The following is a 15,788-nucleotide window of genomic DNA, read 5'->3' on the forward strand; positions in this document are numbered from 1 at the left end:
TTTCCTTGCTCTCTGTTCCTCAGTCCTGACCTCCATGAGGGGTCACCAAAATTTATTAAGATGAGATGGGAGGTTGAAGAAAATATGGTTGGAGGAACAGGCTGAGACCTGAAGATCTTGGTTCTCGGACAGCCCCAGCTACGTAGTGAGGCCCTCCACAACTTAGTGAGACCCTGTTTCAAAATAAAGAATAAAAAATAGGGCAGGGGTGTAGCTTGGAGGTCAAATGCCTCTGGGTCCCATCCCCAAACCTACAAATACATACATACATACATACATACATACATACATACATACATACATAAATATAAAATGTACTTATGTAAAAAGTATAACATATAAATTTAAAAGTTGTAGCTAAATAATAAAATATCAACCAGAAGTATTTGGATCAAATAAAAACATTTTAACATATCATATATCATTTTTCTCAATGAATATTTTATGCATATATGCATATACATGCACCCATGTATTCTTAAAATGTATCTTTGAAAAATAATTGATTGTATTAAGGCTTGTTCGTTTGTTTTGTTTTCTTTGCAGTATTGGGAATGGAACCCAGAGGCATTGGACCTCTGAGCTACACACTAACCCTATTGTTTTAGTCTTTTAATTTTTGAAACACAGTCTCGCTGAGTTGTTAAGGGCCTTGCTAAGTAGCTGTGGCTCTCCGGAAACCAGGATCCTCTGGTTTCCATCTATCGAATGCTGGGATTACAAGCATACAACACCGCACCCAGCCTTTGTTTTATTTTTAAAATAATAGGAAAACTATAAAATGCAATAGACTTGTCCCTCAAAAATATTTTAAAAGCAGATTCTAGAATCTTTATTTGATTTCTATGAAGTCTTCTTTGCAATCAAGTGGGAAATATATCTAAAAAAGTATTTATAAAGAATGTAACAGAAAGTTAATTTTGTTTTATACTGGCAGGAATTGTATACTAAAAATCTGAATTCTATAATAGAATATATGCATTTGTAGAATTTATCATGAAGTACATATTATTTTTGTATCATGAAATATATATTTGTCAAGAATTAAAAATGAGTCATCTTCAGACAAGGTGTCTCTCAGCTTTAAAAATTGATAAGATTTGTACTGTGACAGGATTAAAAATAGCAGTATATAGTTTCTGTTCCCACCTGTATCTCTAGTAAACAGCAAGTGATTTAGTTTAAAATTTTATTTACTTTCTAGAAAATATTTGTTGCACATATAAACCTTGTCAGCTACTAAATTATATAAATAATTTGGTTCTTATCAACTACTAAATATATAAACAATTGATTTAATATAGAAAATTTATGTTGCCTTGCACAGGTTCTCAAAGATCCACATTAAGAATTAAATTTCACTGAAATAATATTTCCGGTGGGCATAGTGCTATGCACCTGCAATCTCAATACTTGGGAGGCTATGACAGAATAATCATATTTTCTAGGCCATCCTCAGAAACTTAGCTATACCCTCAGCAACTTAGCAAGAGGCTGTTTGAAAACAAAATGCATAAATAAATAAATAAATAAATAATCTGGGGGTATAGTATTAAGGGTAGAATGCCTTAATACTAAAATAATTGTAATTATTATAATAATAATGTAAGCACTAAATAATTTTTAAACTCCAAGCTTTTATTTTTTATTACTACCTATATTCTATATAAAAGAGGGAAATTATAAATGTCTGCTTTTAAAATTAAACCTGATACTATATAACTCACATCAATGTTGATGGGATATAAAATATTTTTAGTGTCCAATGAGATCTTGAATACTTGTATTGCCAAATTATCATAGACAAAATAACTTAATGAAATTTGTAATGCATTTTAGTATTTATTCTCTTACTGTTGCGTAGATACTTTTGGCAAAACCACAAGAAAAAATTTTATTGTGCTATTTATATCTAGTACATATTATATTCAGATTTTAAAAATATTTATTAATCCTAAATATAAAAGACATTTCTGAGTTCACATTTAGTAGCAAAGTATTAACTATCACCTCTTTTCTTTATGTGTCACATTGAAGGATACAGATTCTATTAAAAGGTTGGACTTAGAGGTTTTTTACTTGCTGGTTTATTATATGAAAGACACAAAATTGGATATCAGATTCTTAAATTCAAAGATTAGTGAAACTTACATTGAAAAACATTTCAAATTAAGTGAATATTTATGTAGTGTCTGACACCCTTTTGACGAAGCCTTAAATACATGAAGGTGAATAGGGAAGTTGCTAATAATATTAACTATGAAATGTCTTGGAAATCACCCAAAATTACTATATCAGATTTCTGAATTAAAGGAAATGAAAGAAAAATATAAACTTCAAAATGTGCTCAATTACGTGATTTTTACATACTTTAGGGAGTTTTATTGAAAACCAGCCTTAAGTAAAATAGTTTTGAAAAATGCATGTATGTTGACTTTATCAAAGCATTTTTCCTTGTTCTTATCCACATGTAAATACTCTTAGATGAGATATGCTCTTATCTGGCTGAGGAAAGTGTTGGTAGATAAGATTCTATTTCTTAAGCTATAGATGCAACTGAGTAATTTGGCTACCCCATTTACTACTGTTACAGAGAAAGATCTCCTCAAAAATTACTTCTTGTAAGCAAAATGTACTTTTTATCCTAGAAAAGATTTATCTTTAATAGAGTTTAACTAAACCTGTACACTCTTATTATTTCTAAAAATTTTACATAGAATTTCTGCTATAATATAAAATGTCATAAAATCGAGATAGATTTTACTTATTATTTCTGTTACATTTAGCCCAGAGCTTATATTATGGTTGACCAGTTAATCTTTGTTGAATCAATGCATTACAGAACAAAAGAATGAATAAAAGATTGTGCTTTAATGATGGCGATCTCCTGATCAAGCACCCAGTTACCATTAATACTTGGAAATTGATTGTGATTATATCTGGAGGTATGATTATGTTAGAAAAATAATTACTCATCTGTTTTAGGGAGACCTATCTGTTGGAGAGTATAGAATCACTTTGCTAGAATAGTAGAATTTAGGTTATATGAAAACAATTTGAAGTAAATTATAATATATTTTTATAATGTAGTCTATATTAATATCAGGCAGCTGTTTTTAGTTTCTTATCTAAGAGTACACATTCCTATGTGACTAAAGGTTCCTAGCACGTCCAAAAATATTTTTTAGAGGAAATCTCCAAATAGACATCTTTTTTGGGGGGTTTTTAGAAATTTACTGGTGTATCATAATCATAATGATGTACGATTGCATGCATACATCACATATTTAGCTCTTCCCCAATTCTCACCTCCTTCCCTCTCCTCTTCTTCCTTCTCCAGTTCAGTTTGTGAATGTACATCATGCACATTTTGATGCTTCCTTCTTTTTTCCTCCCATATCCCTCAGTTAGGTCACCTTCTTTACTGATCTAAGGTACTTTTCTTCTTTGTCTAGAGCTCTCCTATGACGTATTATTTTCCCTGCCTTCCACATATGGAGAACATACAACTTTTCATGATTTATGTCTGGCTGATCTCACTTAGCATAATGTTCTCATGTTCCATCCATTTCCCTGTAGGTGACATAATTTTGTTCTTCTTTTTGGCTTAGTAAAATTCCATTGTGTACATGTCGCATTGTTTTGTAATCCTCTCATCTTTTGATGGACATCGTGGCTGGTTCCATAATTAGCAATCCTGAAGTAAGCAGCTATGAGCATAGATACACATGCATTCGTTTGGCAGTTTGGTTTCTATTCTTTGGAGTAGATTCCTAGAAGTGGTATTGCTGAATCATATGGAAGGTTCATCCTCATTCATCTGAGGATCCACCATAGTCTTTTAGTTCAATCAAAGTAGTTGAACTAATTTGCAATCCCGCCAACAATGTATTAGAGTTCCTCTTCTCTGCATCCTTGCTACCACTTGTTGTCGTTTGTGTTTTGAATGATTGCTTTTCTAATTAGGGTTAGTTGAAACCTCAGGGTAATTTTAATTTGAATCTCTCTGATTGTTAATGATGCAGAACATTTTTTTCCATTGATTTATTGGCCATTTGAATTTCTTTTTTTCTGCATTGTCTATTTAGTTCATTTGTCCTTAATTTTGATTGGGTTGTTTTCTTAGTGGTGAGGCTTTTGAGTTCTCTGTATAGTCTAGATATTAGTCTTCTATTAAAGGAATAGTTGTTAAAAATTTTTCTCCTATACATTTGGCTCTCTTTTGAGGTGCCTGATAGTTTCCCTTGCTGTACAGAAGTTTTTCACTTTCACAGGATACCACATCCCACATATTGACCTTCCAATTAATTTCTTGTACCTTTGGAGTCTTGTTGAGAAAGTTTTTTACCTGTGACCAAGTGTTGAAGTGCTGAACCTATGTCCTCTTAAAGTAACTGCAAGGTTTCTGGTTTAATTTCCAGGTCTTTGATCCATCTTGAATTGACTCTTGCACAGGGTGAGAAAGTATGGTTTATTTCCATTTTTCTGCAAATGGCTAACCTGTTTTGCTAACACTGTTTGTGGAAGAGCCTATCCTTTTTTCAATGTGTGCTGTTGGCCTTTTTGTTAAAAATCAAATGGCTATAACTGTGAGAGTTTGTTTCTGAGTCTTCTTTTCTCTTCCATTCATCTATGTGTCTGTTTTTGTGCCAATACGATGCTGTTTTATTACTATAGCTTTGTAGTATAGTTTGAGGTCAGGTATTGTGATGCCTCCTGCATGTGATGCCTCCTGCATTCTGAAAACTACTTTGGCTGTTATGGTGTTTTTGTTGTTCCAAATTGAGTGATTTTTCTTTTCTTTTTCTTTTTTTTTTTTTTTTGTGGTACTGGAGATCGAACACAGAACATACTATCTCCCAGCTACACCCAGCCTTATTTTTTATTCTTTATTTTGAAACAAGGTCTCTCTCACTAAGTTGTGGAGGGCCTAAGTAGCTGAGCCTGGCTGCGAACCTGTGATCCTCCTGTCCCAGTCTCCCAAGTACTGGGATTACAAAAACGTGCCACCATGCCTGGCTTAAAAACTGACTTTTCTATGTCTGAAGAATGACCTTGGCAATTTAATGAAATATTACATTGAATCTGTAGATCACTTTTGGAAAAATGGCCATATTGATGATATTTATTCTGCCTATTGAAGAGCATGGAGGTCTTTCCATCTTCAAAGGTTTTCTTTGATATCTCTTTTCAGTGTTTTATCATTTTCCTGTAGAGCTCTTTCACTTCCTTAGTTAGGTTTATTCCTTAGTATCTTATTATTGTGAGGATATCAGGAATGTGTTTTCTGGATTTCTTTTGCAGTGGATTTATGGTTGGAATACAGGATATTGATTATCTGAAAATACAGTAGAAGCTCTCCAGTCAAAAGAATGTATTTTGGACCTCTTCTCACCCAAAGTCTGGCATTAGTAGATCTTTCTTTTATTTTAAAGGAGTATTAATTATTTGGAGAAATATTACCTTGGGTAAGCAAGTTTGGATGGAAAATCTAGGGCAGTGGGGCATACTAAATTTCTCTTTATAATTATGCACATTTGTCAGTGCAGATATGTGTATCAAGGTGCAGATAAAGATAAAATTTAGCCCACATTCTGATGGCTAGCTAGGCCATGTGCCCTGTCATGGGGCTTAAGAGTACAGTACCTTAGTGCATTTGACCAAAGATATCCATCACCCTTCTGCAGTCTTCTGTTGGAGAAGGCATTAAGGAGAGAGGAACACGGGGTGGTAATAGCTCCATGTTTCACTCCTGCTATTTCTAAAATTTGCCCATTACTATTATGTTTTTGTTTGTTTGTTTGTTTGTTTTTTGTCACTGGAACAGGCCTATTGCATTCTACAAGCCAAGTAAATATTTTCCTGATAAAAATAAGGAAAAAAGAAGACTCACTGTGTTTTCTGTGCAAGAGGCAGGGCAAGGTCTATTTCCTAATGTGAATCTTTAGCACTGCTTAAAAACAATCAGCCTTGATATGTGAGCATAGCATCATATTAGGAACATGAAGTGTATGTTTTCTTCTTTTAAGTCTTTCTAGCAGTAAAATAGGCCCACACACTGCCATTTTAATTACAGTGAGTGGCAAAGGTCTCACAGTACAGAGTGATAAGGCATCACAATCAGGCTGGTTTTTATTACACACAAGGGGATGGTCGAAGGCATGATAATCTAGGGAAGAAAGATGTTTGCTAATGTTTACATACTTAGTTCCCACTGGCATTTCACCAGCTTGGAGGATTGCACTGTCCCTCTTAATCCAAGGTAGTGCATCCAGATTCACAGCAAGACCTCAAGGAGAGCCAGATGATGGGCCAGATGGCAGATGACTAATTTGGCAAGCCTTGATGTGTGGAAATTGTTTGCTTTAATTGCTTGTCAAGTCCGGTACCTACATTAAAGTTAAGGACCTAGCACTTCCAGAGAAAACAAAATATTGCAAAGTAAACTAGAGGACTTTGTGTGTGGGGGAGGAGGGAACTGATAATATAGATGTCCAGGAGGGAATTGTGAAAAGAAAGTGGTAAGGGAAAAATTGCACTTAAGAATAGAGGATAGTAATTCAAGTTATAATAATTACAATATTGCTATTATGACATTCTACACTTAGAATAGGAATTTTATAAGATATAAAGTTAGAAAATATTTGAAGGCAGAGAAACCATAAAGAACAGAAATTAAAATTGTATACAATTACTACAAGGCAGATGATGATATTTCATATATTCCCTCAAAATCATTTGTAATTTCATTAAGTATTTGAAATATAAAATGGAAAAACAATTAGGCACATTACAATTACAATATTTTTATGCATAAGACTAGATTAGGATAATCTACTCCAGAAATGTACCTTTCCAAGTGAGGAGACAGTCACTAATAATTTTTACATCTATCCCTTTGTATGATAGTATCCAGTTAAGAAGTTAATCTTCATAATAAAATTTAGCAGTTTAGGAATGTTTTTAAGAAAGGCCATTTAGAGATTATGATAATTAAACAAAAGGGGTAGAATAAGGAATAAGTCAAATTTAGTTAAATCAAAACATAGAAGTAGATGGAAATACCTTTTATCCTTCTGTAGTATAGAATTCCCAGGTCTTTGTAGTCACAGTTCCATTAGAAAAGCTTTACAATGCCAAAAGGCCTTTTATTTTGGCTCAAATATTGTTTAGAAAGTGTTTAATTTAATTTTACCATTTTCCTTGTTTTATACCTTTGAGAATTAGAGCAGTTGTAGAAGATAAACATTCAGAAAATATATTTTAGGATCACATTGTCTAAAAGGATACAAATTTTATATTGAAAAGTATTTTATATTTACTTTCATATTATGTAAATAAATTCATTTATTTTGACAAATATATTTCATTCTTAATATTTTGAAGTTAATTATGTAAACTGAAATTTCTGAAGTATATATCATTTAAATTATTGATTATTATGGGTCTAATGACATCTAATTAAAATATTTAAAGTACTTTAAAATTTAAAATACCTGTATAAATATGAGAAATAGTTCAGGAAAGTATATTCATGGATCACTACGTGTGCTTTATTTGAGAATAAAAAAAAAGTTTCAATATTTATAACTCACTAATAATTCACCTTAATAACTTAAACTATTCTCAAAATTGAGAAAATAGCATACGATAAAAATCAACATTGAAATCTAAGTAAAAACTTATGTGGGACTCTAGAATGAATAGCATGATAAAAAAATGTATGTCCAGGCAAAGCAAGCATTTCTATGAATGTTAGGGAAAAGACAGGAATGAAAAAGTTTTTAGATCTGCTCTGCTCATAAAATCTAAACTGGCACAAAACTTTAGTCTGCAGGTATGGAATCTGAAACTCGAAGTGGTGGGGAGTGACTTATGCTAACTTGGCTCTTAGAAACAAAGGAACAAGCATTCGATCTGATTCTATTGTGGTTCTCAATGACCCAAGGTCCATTTATTTAATAAATATTGACTAAGATTCGGCTATGTGCCTGTCCTTCTAGGTGCTGAGCCGGCAAAGAGCCCATTTCCTGTGGAACTTGCATTCTAATATACACACATATAATAAAAAGTCAACAAGCAAGTAAATAATATAATTTAAGATAGCAATATAATAAAAAATAAAGATGGGAAAGAAAACAGAGCAGGTATGGAAGCCTGAATTTGGATAAGATTGTTAAAGATGACTGTTCTGAAAAGGGTGACATTTGAGCAAAGAACTAAACAGGACTCTTTCAGATTGATTCAGGAACTGGTCAAAGAGTTATAGCTGGAATTTCTAAGGACCTCATTTACTCAAGCATCTCAGTTGGCCATGCATGCTGACTGAGCAGGACGACCCAAGCCTTCATTCCAGAAGAGAGTGGTCATTAGTAACCTTGCCTGCATTGGATTATTGAACTTTATCAGGAAGCATGGTAATCGTGCTAAGAGATACCCTAAGAGATCTACTGAATTACAGGCATTGTCATACCTACACTGTGGAGCACTAGTCCAATTTCCCCATTTGTAGTCAGGACCAGGCAGCTTAGTAACATCTTTCTTGGCCTGTTGACTCAGAGGCATGAAGAACTCAAAGTGGCTTAGTGACAGTCTACCTCTGGTTCAATGGAATTATTGTGCTATTTCTTAGAGGAGTACAATATGTGTTTGCTGCTTCTTATATGTTCCTTCAACATTTTATATTTTAAATTTAATATAGCTCTAGATTTTAAATACCCAAATATATTAATCAATATAAAGCATATTTATTGTGCTAATATTTCTGAAAGAGAAAATGCAGTTTCCAGATTATGCACACACGGTACATTCATGGCTTTTATGTGCTTACTCCTCACTGCTATGCTTGCTACAACTAGCCTTGTACAACTACAAGAACCCTTAAGAAAGATCTTGGAAATTTTTTATCAGTAAACACTTTTCCATAATACTAAGCAAATAGTTGATGTTAGAAAAATAATTACCCATTTCTTAATTGATATCTCACGAGGCATTTTGATTTGAGAGTTAGGAAAAAAATTTGATTTTATTCTTTTTTTTTATCTCCTTTCTAAGCAAATGGAGTTCTGATTTCATAACCATAACCAGCTTGGAGGCAAAAATTGATATTTGGTTTCAATATGAATATTGTTAACATTTCTTCATCTTGCTTCATGAATTAAATGAATAATTTTGTTAACCAACTTTGCATATTGCTACAAACTCCTATTTTTTCTTCATCACTTTACTGAATAAGGATTATGTAGCTCACTTACTGTTGAATGCAAATCTTAAGTCTAGAAGAATAAAAGACTTGTGTTACAAATACAGCTATGTTTGTAACTGAATCAATACTAAATAGAATAATTGGTGATTTTATTAAGGCGTCACATAAAGCTTTACTCCTGGAGTTACATTGGGAATGAAAACTCTAGGGAGTACATGTAAATTTGAGATTTTTGAAGCTAGAGCTATTGTAAGCTTATACTTTAAGGACTTTATAATAGTGCTATCAAAGGGGGCTGAATTTCATTAAACTTGTTTTCGCTGGTGAAGAAGATTTTTCAATTCTGTTTTGATAAACAGCCTTGTGAAATCAATGAGACTTGATGGCTTAAACATTGTCTTGTATACATTGCCTGATTGTAAAATCGATTGACAAATGGAAGTTGTGAGGCGTTCAGTGAAGGCTTCATGAAGAGAACTACAAATGATTTTTATGGGTCTATCCAAACTAATTCTTTAAACACCAGGTCTTTCAGGATAAAAATTATGATGAATATACTATTGATTCTAAGTAGTTTGAATCAAGTATAAAGGAAAAGCTTGGTGAGACAAAAATACTTCCTAAATTGAAAAGTATATAGTTAAAACTCAAATGATTAAATCTAGTGACTAAAACATTCTGATTAATCAGAATTTCTTCTTTTCAGAGGATATTAATTTTGTTAGAAAAATATTTTAAGAATAATCATCCCACTTTTGCAATTTGTTAAGGTATATACAAAACATACCTGATTATTTACTGAACAGCATAAACTTTTTAGAATTGAGGGTCACTTTCATAAAACCAGTTATAATAGTTTTATGTTAGTTAAATATAATTTAATGAAAATATTGTGTTACACAGCTCAGTAGATACAATTAATGAAAAGTGTACTGCCTCTATCTTCATAAAGTTTGAAGGAAGAATGTTGTGGGTATCTCATATGAACAGATTATTGCAACACTGGGTAATTTATATCTATTATAAAAATATAAGTAAAATTCCAGACTGTGTAGAATGTTTTAGTAAATATTAGCAATAATAATTCATCAAGAACTTAAAACTATTCAGATCAAGTAGCTTCATATTCTATTTCTTCTTTTATATGTACAGAATGGGTAACATATAATAATATCTATGTATGGCAGTTATGGTAGTAGATGTGACTGCCAGAATTTATGATTTTATTGTAAACTTCATAATATGGAAACTATTTTGAACAACTTTCCTTTTAGATGGTTACATGTTATGTTTTTAATATATTGATATTAAGCATCGGTTTTATTTCCAATTAAAAGAAGCTTATACAATTTCAGTTGCATATAAATTGCTGTGTGGCTCTGAGTACGTTTTAGAAATGGTGCCAGTTTATTAATTGAACATGGGGGTATGCTTAATTATCCTCCAAGGTGGTTGTATTAAAATAGAAGTTTTTTTTCCTCATTGGAATTTAAAATAATTACAATCTGTATTTTATAAACCCATACAATAAAACATTTATTCAACAGACATTTTTACAGTTTATAAAGACTTTGCTATAAATGTGCTGGGATTAATAAAATAAAAGTCATGGTTTGTGGATTTTTCAAAGACTGCCTCTAATATATAATAAAAAATAAAATTCTAGACTTTGAGCTTAACTGATACATTCATGAATCAATTTTTTCTTGTCTTCCTGCTTGTGTTAACTGTTACTGTAGTTCTTAACAGAAGTTTACTTTTTTTTGTTGGTTAATTTTAATAAAGGAAACTTCAGTAGAACCAGTCAAATTTTCAGATGGTCAAAAATCCTTTTTTAGTTGCATTATGAATGGAAAAAAATAACAGTCAAACAACTAGGCAGAATAGCTAAAATTAAGTGAAATCAACAGCATATGACTTAATAGAATATCATCCTTCCTATGGGTGCTATTTTGTCACTTAGGACCCACATCACCGGTATCTTGCTGATAGTAATGGTATGACAATATAAAACATCCATTGTTTGAAAATCTTGCTTTATTTTAGCTGCTTCCCAAACATCTTTAGGATGTGGCCCTTTAAAGATGGTCTGGGGTGATGGTCAACTGTTACCATTGCATCTGCACTCCTGGCAGCAGATTAGAGGTGTACTAGGAGTGTGTCAAAGTCAGGTTCCAACCATGTTCCAAATAAAGTTCTGGGAAGTTGCGGTATAACACGACACAACCTAGTTTCTTAGCCAAACTTAACCTCCAAAGGGAAGAGGGAAATGTAACCTTTATTTTGGATGGCCAAATGCCCAGGTGAAAACTGTGCACTGTTACTACCAAAGATAAGAAAAATATGCATTCTAGAAGTCTTTGCCTTATCCTCTATCACTCTCATACAACACAAACTGCTTTTTAAAGGGCAACCAATGATTTCCAGTATGGGGTGTAATGGCCTTGGCTTTTGGGAAAGGGAAGGGGGAGGCAGATAGGAAGTGGTAAGCTGATAAAACCCTAGAGAGAGGAAAAGCAATTTCCAACACTTATTTAAATGTGAGATTTCAGAGAGAAATTGTCTAAAAATCTATGTATTATTTTCCTATAGTTGCTTTGATAAAGTACCACACATTAGGTGGCTGAAGTCATAGCAACTTATTTTTTCTTGGTTTTGGAGGCTAGATGTCCAGAAGCAAGGTGTCAACACACACGTTTGTATATTCATGTTCTTAGGTTTGAACTGATTCAGGATCCTCTCCCTTTCATATGAAAATAGCCGACTGAGATGACCTATCACTCCACAATAGACTTCAGAACACTTAGGATTATGTACATTGATGATGCAGTTTGTATCAATAAAAGTTGTATTTTCTTACAAATCATGTTTGCACTCTATGTCAGTGTATTTCAATCTAAGTTGTTTGATTGTGGTTTCTTTTTGAAGGTATTGATTTTGTGACCTTACAAGTGCATATCTTAATAATAATAATAATAATAATAATAAAACACATTCAGAACATCATTTTATTAAATACTATTTTTAAAAACAGTATTGTTTGCCTTATCAGCTTTTCATTTATTCATGTATGTCCAATTACTGTGTTAGAAAATAGAGCTGTAAATCCTAAAGAAAACCAAGTTTAAATGAAATTAAATGTATTTACGTTCTTGATATGGTCACAGCAAACGGGGGTTATTTTATCTCCTTAATCTGTTCATATGGATCTAATTCCTCTGACTGTATTTGGTTAGCATTTATAATGTAAGCACATACAAATGAAGCTATTTATCAGTATAGGGGTTTATGTCAATGACATTTAGAATATTTCTCTTTGGGGCAGTGGGATTGACTCGTGAAATGGAGTTTCAAGGAAGATATTCTAATTATACACGTCACACAAAGGTTACACATGTGTCTTTTGTCCTTGTAGTTTGTGCTGGAACGGAGAACAAACTGAGCTCTCTCTCGGACCTGGAACAGCAGTACAGAGCCTTGCGCAAATACTATGAGAACTGTGAGGTGGTCATGGGCAACCTGGAGATCACCAGCATTGAGCACAACCGGGACCTCTCCTTCCTGCGGGTAAAGCTGTCTCTTTCTTGCTCTGTGCTTTTGTGAGTGGACAGTGGCGTTATGATGCGGAAAGGGAGCCCTGCTTGCTTGGACCTGGGAACACTGCTCCCCTGCCTGGAGGGGTTTGTGACTCTGGGCAGAGGATAAGCCATAGAGAAGTTCAGCAGGGAAAGAACAAGGGTAACGCTGGCTTGGTGACTGACAGCTGGAGTTTAGAGCAGTTACTGCTCCGGTGGGATTGATGAAAGATGCTGTCAGGGTGTAGTACACTGCTTCATGGAAGTCTGTCTTTTTCTGACAGGCTGAGCGCAAGGAGAGTCAGAGGCTCAGTGAGATAAGAATTGGTGACTTCAGCCAGTCATTTCCTTTCCGCTTCGCTTCTGTTGCTTTTGGCGTTTTAGATTTGTTTTAGACTCTCATGTTACCAATAGGAGACTAATACTAGCGCCACACAGTGGGTGGGGTCTTTCTGAAACATTCTAAATGATTTAAAGTACACTCACGACTGTCTGAATGTATGCCATTTTCGATAGGATCCGCATAAAAAATTGTAAGTACTTAGGTAGATTAATATATCCATGCACATATTCTATATATGTGAAGATATCCAGAGACAACCAGTCATTTGGGAAATTTCTTTTGGCGTTTACTCTGTTAGATCCTTTATGCTAATGCCTACACTTTATGTTTTGCTTTAAGTGGGACAGGTATAGGAAACTTTGAATTTCAAAGATACTCAGGCAAAATGAGATGGGGGTTTGGTCCTTGCATAACTAAGAATTTATTTTTACATGAGGACATTTTAAATAACATCCTTTTAATATATTTGGTGTTATTTTCAATAGTTTTTATATTTCGCAGGAGCACTCTCTAGTTCAAATCAAGTTGAGAATATTCCCAATACTGATAGAGTGAGCTATTTAGTGAATAGTAAATTATTTAGAGAACTATGATCATTTCAATAGTCCTTTACCTAAATGGGTAGTAAAAATTATATTTAAGTATTTTGGATGAAAAGAATATATCTGGAATTAGTAGCAACTTCAGAAAAATGAACCTCTCCAAACATCCAGAGCGCTGTGTAGTTTTTGATTTCTATTTTTAAAATGACTTTCGATGAGGCCCAGCATAGTGACTGGACATATTTCCTTGTTCTGTAGCTTGGATGGCAGAGCTATAGTTCTTCTACATGTGCCAGAAGTTTGTAGCAATTATAGTGTTTATGACATCTTTGCTTATCAAAAGTAGATGCTAAAGTTATCTGAGTCCTAGAAAAAATGGCCTTAGAATCACTTATTTTTCATGTTATTGCTTCAATAAAGGGATGCACACAAAATATCCTAGATCACATATAAGAAACACAATGACATCTACAAAAGGAGAACTAATGGGTAAAGCTGAATTATGAAGCAGAATAGTGATCTAAACATTCTGTTAGATACAAACAATGTTAGGAAATTAAAAATGTCATCTAAAGGTGTTTGCTTTTCTTCTGATGTGTGCTTTGCCTTATTTGCTGAACATGCAACTGGATTTTATTGACAACCATAATAATTATGGATATTATAATGGGAGTCTTTAAGTGATAATAAAATGTGTTACTATACCTTTTATTATTTTATTATTTCTGAGATCCTATAATAAAAGAATAGACTAGAAACATAAAAAATAGCTGTAATCAATTTTTAACATTTAGAATATGAAAAAAGAATATAGGTATTCAAGCAACATGGTCTATACTGTTGGATAGACTTCCTTTAGGAAACATTTTGAACTAAAAATTGAGGTATTAGAAGGAACAGTTTTGGAAAATAATAAAGTAAGGATGGTCAAGTTTTCTACCTGAAACAACTAATAAGTTGTTTCTTCAAATAAATAATTGCTAGTTACTAAGTAGCAGCCCTAAAAGTTTATATAAACTTTGTACTAACCCATATACATATCTGCATTTTCATACATATATATTCAAAAAAATTCTAGCTGAGAGCAGTGGTTCATATCTGTGATTATGGCTACTTGGAAGGCTGAGGCAAGAGGATGATGAGTTGGAGGCCAGCCTGGACATCATGGTGAGGCCCTGCCTCAAGAACAAAACAAACAAAAATTACCAAACTAACTATAGTAGTTTCCTTTTTCTTTTCAATAACATTTTTCTTTTATATATATTTTTGTGCTATAAAAATAATCATTCCTAACCATGGCATATAGTCATCCATTACAAAAATGATCTTAGCCCAAGGAGACCCTAGCAAATAATTTATTGTCCTAGACTTTAACAGCTTACAGTGTTTTAGAGGATCACAGATGAGCAATGCATACAGTCTGTTCATATGCATATACATATATATTTAAACATTGTATATGTATGCATATGTGCATATCGTTTCTAAGACAGAAAAAAACAAGAATTATAAAGAAAGTAAGGTTTTGAGTTAATAGTTGACATGCATGTGAGGCAAACAAAGATATAGCGAGTTCTGAAGGATTCTGGAGAGGTTTTATCAAAGAGGCTCTTGAATGGAATGATGAGAAAATGAGATAGAAGCCCATTAGGTGAGTGGTTTGGAAGAACAGGACATCTCAATGGAAGTAGCAAAAGTTATGAATTAGAAGGACTGTCTTAAGTCAGAGTTAATAAATGTATCCTTAGTGTGTACTGTTCCAGACACTAGGCATATACATGCCCAAAAGATCACACATAGATTCTGACCTCCAAGATCTTACAATGTCATGTGGTTAAGGAAGAAGTTTGAGGATAGAATAAAATATTGCCTCGGAGAGGTAGCGAGTCTTACAATAGAGATACTTAGGAGACATGAGTGTCTAAGTGACAAGTTAACATTTGGGGATTAGGTGAAATAGTCAAGGGATTTTGAGAAGATTTAGGATCAAGAGTGGGCCATGAACAGAACACTCTGTATTTCTCCTTCTTTGGTACTTGATAAGCTTAGTCTTGTAATTATTTTAATACTAATTCTTGAAAGCAGAGAATATTTGGTGAAACCATAAAATGGCACAATTAAAT

The 15,788-nt window shown here is 33.2% G+C and overlaps 1 protein-coding gene across 2 annotated transcripts in view; it reads left to right on the plus strand.

Annotated features, from left to right (window-relative positions):
• ERBB4 (erb-b2 receptor tyrosine kinase 4) overlaps positions 1-15,788 on the plus strand; it is a gene marked incomplete at both ends in the record, with an annotated part of 1,174,461 nt that overhangs the window by 425,396 nt on the left and 733,277 nt on the right. For both annotated transcript variants that reach the window (XM_080689981.1, XM_080689982.1), the window contains one exon: positions 12,621-12,772. In XM_080689981.1, the coding sequence (XP_080546107.1) occupies positions 12,621-12,772 (152 nt within the window). The remainder of the gene's footprint in view (positions 1-12,620; positions 12,773-15,788) is intronic.

Source organism: Muscardinus avellanarius (genome assembly GCF_963383645.1).
Source record: "Muscardinus avellanarius genome assembly, chromosome: 2".
NCBI lineage: Eukaryota > Metazoa > Chordata > Mammalia > Rodentia > Gliridae > Muscardinus > Muscardinus avellanarius.